The sequence below is a fragment of the Patiria miniata genome, unplaced genomic scaffold (assembly GCF_015706575.1).
Source record: "Patiria miniata isolate m_02_andy unplaced genomic scaffold, ASM1570657v1 HiC_scaffold_24, whole genome shotgun sequence".
In the NCBI taxonomy this organism is placed as follows: Eukaryota; Metazoa; Echinodermata; class Asteroidea; order Valvatida; family Asterinidae; genus Patiria; species Patiria miniata.
Window position 1 is genome coordinate 3,890,686 of NW_024037063.1, and position 9,147 is coordinate 3,899,832.

The 9,147-nt window shown below is 39.8% G+C and overlaps 1 protein-coding gene across 1 annotated transcript; it reads right to left on the reverse strand.

Moving 5' to 3' along the window:
• Nucleotides 1-4,801: 4,801 nt before the first annotated feature.
• Nucleotides 4,802-7,277, reverse strand: LOC119731623 (ficolin-2-like). The gene has a single exon (XM_038204823.1). The coding sequence runs from the start codon at nucleotides 6,781-6,783 to the stop codon at nucleotides 5,767-5,769; it is 1,017 nt and encodes a 338-aa protein (XP_038060751.1). The 5' UTR covers nucleotides 6,784-7,277; the 3' UTR covers nucleotides 4,802-5,766.
• Between the last annotated feature and the right edge of the window lie 1,870 nt (nucleotides 7,278-9,147).

Here is a 9,147-nt window from a genome sequence, read left to right on the forward strand (position 1 = left end):
TACCATCTGGAAGTAGCAGTGGCGAAACTAGACGGCTGTTAAAGGGAATATACAACATTTGCAAACAACGAAAAATAAAACTATCAAGTTTTTGCGAAATACCTTAACAGGATGTTGGTAAATGACAGTCTAAAGCATCCTGTAAAATTATGGCACCTGGTATACTGTCATTTTCAAGAAAAGTGGTATTTTTGTATCAATTTCCAACGCTGATCGGCCGATCAGCGTTGGAAACAACTGGCTTTTTATCAAATACTGGCCCCAATTGACCATTGCACTTGTTTGCAATCGATTACAAACCTATAAACGGGTACGAGCCAGCTAGACTGGTTCCCTGACCTTACAATTCCCCCAATGTATGTAAACTGCTCTGTTTCTTCTTATATGGAGTCAGGGAACCAGACTACAGGAAAATGATCGTTTTTCTTGGTTTTTATAGCATTTTCGAACCCAAAACCTCCAAAAAGTTAGTGTAACTATATTTGCTTTATATTTCCGACCCCCCAATTCCACCCATTTCTGAAAATTACAGCAAAAGCAAATGATGTATATTCCCTTTAAGGTCCTTCAACTTTAATTTTAAGTCCTTCCAATTTTTGGTTGAGTCTCGATAGTCCGAAGTACCATTGGTCCGAAGTCCCATTGGTCCGAAGTACCATTGGTCCGAAGTCCCATTGGTCCGATGAAACATGATACTAAGTAGTTCCACTGGTTCAGGTTGACTGACCCTAACCCTAACCCTATAACCCTAATCCTATGGAGCGTCGGACCAATGGGATGTCGGACCAATGGGACTTCGGACTAATGGGATTCGGCCAATGGGACGCTTTTACCAATGGAAGGTATAGAGCAATGGGCCGTCGGACCAATGGGAGTTCGGACCAATGGGACTTCGGACCAATGGGATGTCGGACCAATGGGACTTCGCACCAATGGGACTTCGCACCAATGGTACTTCGGACTACAGAGACTTCCCCCAATATTTTGTGTAGCATGCGGGCCTGATTGCCTCTTCGTTTGCCTGATACATTTTAGATGCAAATAAAGAAAATTGTATACTTAGGGCTGCACAGTTTATATTGGTAAACAATTTATCTTGCCGTCAAATCTGAGTTCAGATGTTGAGTTCCTGTGTGATGATTCAAAATAAATTCTCAGTGAGAGTAACTGTAACGTAGTGACTCGGCCAAAGTCATGCTGTTGGCACGAAACATTTGAAATTTTGGACTTGTAGTGAAATATCTTTCATCTGTAATTTGAATGTTTGTTATATTTTTCACTCGACACAACTTGCACAGTACTTTGTTTTATTTTTAGTTGATGCAAAAGCCATTACTTCTATTACTACATTTTCAGTTTTAACATTAGATTTTGTATTTTAAATTCTGTTATTCAGTCAAAACCAAAGTTATTATTTGTTCTGTATAATAAACCAAAATGTATGTAAGAATGACTAAAAGTGATTTTTTTTATTTGCTATCTCAATCGCTGTTGCCCCCCCCCAAAAAAATGTATATCCCTGCTCCGAAAATTTGTAATATGGCGACAGCATCTGACAATGTCTGAACTGCAACACAGGGCTGTAAGGCAAAAATGGGATGTTAGGGTGTGAATGCTTACAAGTTAAAGTATATTGCACGTTTTTAACGACAATTAGAACTCCACCTCAAATACATGTAGACCCCTTTTCACTAAGGACAGGATCTAGTATTATGTGAATTGAGTGACAATTTAAGTACAATTGTCTATGTATGTACAATATGTTTCTAGTCATGCATATCAGCGAGGAACAATGACCTATACCCTTGATGTGATGTCAAATAGAAGGAGTAATATTATTGACCTATTTTGTCCTTTTAAGCAAAATGCACCTAACACAATATTTGGACTGCACTGCTCAATTTTGCTTAGGTTATTCTAGTTTATTTATCCTCCTCCAAAAAGGGTACGGTCAGTGTATATAGAAGGGCCAACAAATGTTGATGTAGCCTAAATTGATGTATGAAGTACACAGTCATTTCAGCGTGTCACAATGTGGGTAATGTTAGGAAGATCTCTGCCTCCCCCATGCATGACCCCCTCCCCAATATCTGGCTTTTGCCCATCTCCGCCCCCTCCCGCGCGCGCGGCACCAAAGTAAGACTAAGACTGCTTTTCATTGTTTGAATTTAATCTCCCCCCCCCCCTTCAGAAAATAATCTTAGAAAATTTGGGGCAAAAGTGAATTTGTTCTTACTAGGCTATCTAACGTTAGGCCTATTACTACTAGATTACACACCGTCCATATACCGGAAGGCCTATGCCATACGTGATTCATACATTGATTCAGTTGCAGACCATTTTTTTTACAGCGGGTCTACGCGTGTACAAATCGCAAACAAAACGAGCGCAAAATAACGCAAGTTGCTCACCCTTCCCGGAAGACCCCTGCTTACAAAACCGCACCTCGGATATTAGTATTAATAAGTTCAAACCTTCTGATAAATGAATTGGAATTTTGTACTACGGTTAAGAATGCTAAAAATTGAATAAAATTTGACCCTTCTTACCGGGGATGGTTCCCGACCGCCAAACTTGCACAAAATGGCCGACGATGTCGAATCACTCGACTTAACTATCCATGCGCCCTGTGTATAGGCCTACTTCTTGTGCAGAAATCCTGCTTTGTATTCGTCTTTCCTCTCTATTTTTTCACTTTGCTAAATTTTCTTTCACACCTCTTTATTTTCTGTACTCAATACGAAATAATTTCATACAGTGAAATCTGTTTAAATAACAAAATATTAAACTATATTCGCTTAGCGCATGGATACCATAATGAGTAGCAGTGCGCAGTCTAGTCCTGCGCAAAAACAACATTAAAGAGGTATCCGTCTTCCCGCTTAAAAAAACATTGAAGGCATGCGGAAGGGAACCACTTGTGCCTATTGCCTGGCTTAGGAGATTTCTAAGCCAATTTTACCTTGAATTTTTGGAGGTGGTCAAGACCGTATATATTTTTTTTTCTTCAGATGCCATGATCAATAATCGATAATAATCATCCGTAACGCCAGCGTGCCGTTTGCTTTATTACGCTCGCTACATTTTGCCAAGTCGTAGGCCACTGTACTGTTGGGAGTCCATAAAAAAGGAGAAACTACAGTAAATTGAAATAATCGAAAATAATTACGCGCAAGTTGAAACCAAATTTACCGCGTTGGGGTCATAATTTTTATTTAGCCTCTGCAATGTACATGAATATTTTGAATGGTAATGAAAACCGTCATGTTGAAAATAAAATGTCTTAATTCTTGCCGAACACAATTTTGTGTTTGACAAAGAGCGTTATGCCCATTTAACATTTTATTGTTGAAGTTAATACCAGTGGCGGATGCAGGATTTTCTTGTGGGTGGGTGCGGGTGGTTGAGGTCGCTGGGTTATTGAAGGTAAGTTATCAGGGCTATACTTAAGTACATCAAAAGGCAAGCCCTAAGGCAAAGAATCAAGATTTGCGATATTAAGCGATAAAGTTATCAAGAAAGTTAAGGAAATTTGAATTTTTTTCTTCCATTTTGTAAATGACAACCCAACTACCACCTCGGACCCCCCCCCCCTCCTGGAAACGTACAACTTATCAATTTTGTCTTTTAATTAAGTGATGCTGACCATGTTTTTCTTTTACTTTTTGCTCTTTCTAACATCGAACATTAAAAATGCTATTAGGCTCATTGATGGATCCAGGCAGAGCAGCATCACATCTGTTATATTTTTTCTATACCTTTTTATCCCCTCAAAAAGTCATTTTTCAAAGTATAGGTCTATTTTTGTTGAATAATTTTGAAATTTTGTTTTTAATTCTCAAAGACAATGTTCTCTAAAGTGTATAACAGGAAAGATATAGCTTACACATGCTGTATCCATCATTGATTTCGAAGGAACTATAAAATACCTTTTTTTTTTACATTTTTGATTTCCAAATATTTTTTCTTTCAGACTTTAATCCAAGAACATTACTTATTAACATCACCGAGTCAAAACTCATCGAAATTTCACGTTTTCAGCAATCGATACACACATTGAAAATTTAAAAAGGAGGTTACAAATTTTCATAGTTCTCTACACAGAAATACATTACTTTATACGCATGCAGGTGCAGAGTTCAGTAAAATGGTTACTTTGTACGCAGGTGCATGAGTTCAGTAAAATCTATTGCTATAATGGAGATATATACACCTTTTCACAATGATTACGACACAGAGATAAACAATATATTATAAACAATGTTGTGCGGATAATTTAGACCAACTTATAGGCGCAACCTTTTTTTTTGCAAGGCTCCATCATTTCACAATTATTACGACGCAGAGATAAATTATACATTATGTGCGGATAAGTTAGACCGACTATAATATGCCAATTTACAATCATCACAATACAGAAAAAAAACCACATTTATTAACAACTATGTTACAATACACAGATGATTACCAATAATTATTTACAATGACCACAACAAAGGAAATTTACAGTCATCAATTTCTACTAAAAGAAAAAAAATAATAGACCTGGTACTTTGCATGTATCTCAAAAGGTATATACCATTTCACAATGATTACGACACAGAGATAAATTATACATAATATGTGCGGACAATTTAGACCAACTAAAAGGCCAATTTACAATCATCACAATGCAGAGGAAATAAAAAGATTATTTATTAACAATTATGTTACCATACATAGATGAATATACCAATCATTATTTACAATGACCTCAACAGAGGAAATTTACAATCATCAATTCCTACTGAAAAAACCCTCATAGACCTTAAGCCTTGCAGATATTATAGAGGGTATTCTTTGTTGGTTTAATTTTTAACAATGAATACACAAAGGTTTATAGCTCATGCCTATCCAAGTGATGCAAAACCATTGCCCTCTCTATATACGCCGCCTTTAACGCAACAGGTCTAAACCAATTTACATTGAACACTTTTCCGAGACTTTATTTTATCTATACCACCAACCATCCGAATGTTTTTTAATTTGGTCGAAATAATCATCAAATTTATGTTTTTCAATGTGTCATTAATCAATCATATAAAGGCCTCTATATTCGTACCGTACGCGTACCGAAGGATTGACACAAACAATTTTGTATGCTCTACTTGGATTTAAGTTGTCACTTTTGGGTGAACTTTTGTGTATCGTACGGAAATGGAAAGGTAATTGGTAAAATGCAGTTCTTTGTTAACTATAGATCGTTCTCCTAAAGTGACAGCGTGTCATCAACACTAATATTGGGGTAGTCCGGCATCGGGGTTGCCATTTGCAACAGCCGTTTTGTATTCGATTGAATTGGTGTAGGCCGTAACAATAGGTTGACTTAAGAAACCAATCCATCCTTTAAAAAAAAAAGGCTAATAAATGGAAAACTGTATTGCTTTGAATTATCAGCCGACGTCAGTTGGTGTGATTGGTCTTTGCTTCTCGTACTTAATTCTACCGGTTTGGATGGCTGGCTACGGATTTTAGCATCTACACACTTAAAACATTAACACTGTCAAAATACATACCGATTTTGTTGTTGTTCTGGAGAACTGACCAGAAATTCTTTATAATAAGGCTTATATACATGTAGTATAAATATGAAATCTCTCGGTTTATGTTGAATTTGGAAATTTATTTTCAGGTTATTGCTGATGTACATGTAGTTTTGACAAGAAACAGTTAAACGGGGGTGGTTATGGGGTGAAAATGCAAAATTGGCACTCAATTGCCTTTAACTTATGAGACTTCTCGCATTCGCATGTCACTTTGCTTTAAGGGAATCTTAAAATGTCCACTCCAGGCGTACCATTGCAAACCCATGTCAGTTGAGTCGCAGGGAGGTTGGCAGTATATATATTTCCCATTGAGATGGGCACCGTAATTAGTAAAACACTTCCCAAACCACCATGCCCCTTCATGCCGATTTGCACAGTTCAGTGTCCCGTGAATATCATTATCCTGATCCTTTGTTGTAAATGGATATGTATTAAGATATTGAAGTGCATCACCTGCTGTACTCATTCCATTATAAGAGCCAACATGGAGTGCGTAATTTTGCCCAGATACACCAAACTCACTGTACTCTGCCCAAGCCGTGTTGCCCTCCCAGTCCTCCAGGTCAACACGAAGTTGCCATTGTCCAGTCTCGGTCAGGATGCGTAGAGCTTCATTGCCCAGCCAGAACTCACCAGATAGATCGCCAAAGCCAGATTGGTAGTCAACCCAGTTGCGGTAGAAGTCAACGGAGCCATCTTGACGTCGCTGAAAGACAGTCCAGCCTCCTCCATCGGTCTCCATGTCACAGTAGACCTGCAAGCCCTCAGCCATGCCAGATGGATAGATGGTGTAGACATCACTCTCACACATGATACCAGCTCTCAACAGCATTTTGCAGCTCGGGTACTTCCCAGCATAAGGTACCGAAAAGAAGGAGGTTTCATAGTTATCGTCAAAGAAGATGCTGCCTTGCCTCGAAACAAGGGCACATGGGCTCTGGATTCTCGTTTGATTGTTGAGTTCACAAATATGGCTGTTTGCATGATAGTTGAACGATGCACACTGCGGGTCCATAGAGCAGTCTCTCCCACAGATCACAGCTGAAGATACAGTGTTCTTTTGAAATACATAACCCTGCAGGACTCGGTTGTTCGCGAAGTAAAACTCACGAGGAGACACGAAACTGATATTCGGACACTGACAGAGGCAGGTTTTTGCCACAAGAGCCAAAAACAACGCCTCTATAACAAAAGCCATCTTGCTTGTAGCGACACGTATACGTATGTGATAGATCAAATAGGATTCTTTATCAAACGTTCTTCAAGCCCGAATCGTGAAATTTGAAATCTTCTCCTTTGCAATTCGCACACGGATGCACTCCTTGCTCGTCCAATTGGGGCCTAAACTGCGTCAAAGGCGAAGTCAAAAAACCAAATGTATAAAATGAATTTCACCGTGTTGGGCCTTTGCACGTCTCTCACGCTCGTGCAATCAGTATCACGCACTTATAATGAGCAGCAATCAATAAGGCCAACAGCAGACAGGTACGGTAAACAATGCCTCATCCTTGAAAGGCGCATATGTATACGCCCTACTTGCACTGTGAAAAGTATGCAGAGGACTCTCAAAGTTCCCGTAATCATCATCTACATTGCACGATGCATACATCAGATATAACTAACCTGCCAAGTTTTATTAATATTTATCAGGGTTAGCTAGTTGTCAGGGTAACTATATACTAACTTATTGATAGGACCGAATCGAACATTTCATGGTTAGGCCTATATAGGCACTGCAAGTCGTGCGTATCTCGGTTAGTCTAGAAAATCTTCATGCGTGACACAGGGGGATCGGAGCTCACATAAAATTACTATTGTATGAAAAAGAAGGCTTGGATACATTGGAAGAGTCTTTAAGAGTGGTACAGACGAGTATTTGTTTTCTCCTATAATGATGCCAACAGGTAAGGCACTTAATTGCAGTGCCTTTTGTATTGTTTTGATGATGTGGGTAGCTCTTTATTACAGTCTCCTGACGACGGGCAGAGCATACTGTCTGAAACGTTGAGTTTTCCCTGGTTCATTAACCTCACAAACTCACAAAATAGACAGTCACACGGTGCTACCGTAAATTGATCTTCAACACACAAACCTTCAAATCTTTTATCTTTATTATTCACTCCTCATCATGGGCGTCGCCAGGATTTTTTCTAGAGGGGGGCAAAAAAATGTTTTTGCCAAAAAATGCTTGTATTTCTCAACACATTCTCGATGTATCAGTTTTAGAGGGGGGCAGGGACATTTTGCCCCCCCCCCCCCAAATCATTAAATTTACACCACTTTGTCTTTGCGCCTCTTTTTCTTGTCTTTTTTTTCTTCCTTTTTTTCTTCCTTTTTTTCTTTTTTCTTTTTTTTGCTTTTCCAGGGGGGGGGGGGCAAGTGCCCCCCCTTGCCCCCCCCCCCCCTCGCGACGCCCATGCTCCTCATTTGCTTCGCCCACCAACCGGTTGAACAACCAAAAAAAGGCGTCATTTGCTGGGTTTGTCCAGTTGTCATAGTTACGTCCCACTAATTACGCTATAACTGATAATGAAAATGAGTAAATTAGGCCTGAGGGAACAGCTATCATATAGGCCTAGCTGAGACGAAATAATAAAAACAATATATAGCTGATGTTGAAGGTCGTTCGTACTCGTAGGCCTATAGCTAAATTGCTTTCCGATGATTGTTTTTGTGGTTGTTATTTAGGCTCCTGCTTCTGCCGTTAAGGCTAATTCACTATATTTTATACGATTTACGTAGGCGCGGCGGCAACCTACCAACCATAGAGGGCATAATATTTTTGTAAATAGGCCTGATAGTACGTGATGGACATTAGGCCTATGGAGTACCGTAAGTGAATACGTCACGCGCACAAAATGTGCGTGAAAGACATTAGCGCGTGCTTCAGCCCGTGAACCATAGATATAGAATAAAAAGACGAAGTTCTGCAAGTAGCACACTGAAAGCCCAATTAATAAGCTTTCAAATCACCCATGCACTTTCCAAGTTACGGAATTTTGAACACAAACACCGTTTTAAAGTTCTGCAGAATTAATAATGTTTATGCCCGACGAAAATGATGTCGACCTATAGTTGTCCAATCCCCGAGCCGCCACTGAAGCAGCTCCGCGACCGTGCCGCACTGACCATAAAAGAGCAAGGAACGAAACAATGTTTTGTATCCAACCAGATCATGCTGCCATTTAACAATGGACCGATCCAGTAAGCACCGCCCCATGGTATTCTGACCAATCACAGCCGTGATTTATGTCCGACATGCGTGCACAAAAGTCCGACATGCGTGCACGCGCGCGTATGCGCGCGGAAGGAAAATGCAGTGTGGCATTGGAGAGGAGCACGTGTTAATTTTCCCACGTGCGCACTGGGCGGGGCTTACTGGATCGGTCCATTGACCCACCCATCGCCGTTTGCAAGTTAGCCACGCCCCTAATTAGACAACCCTATGGAATTAAGTACGGATCAGTTTTGTTTGTCTCAGATTTTGCGCGTTCCGCGTTCATTTGTATATCATAATAATTGGCCAATATTTCACAAGCTGCGTCGACGCGCGATTCTACCG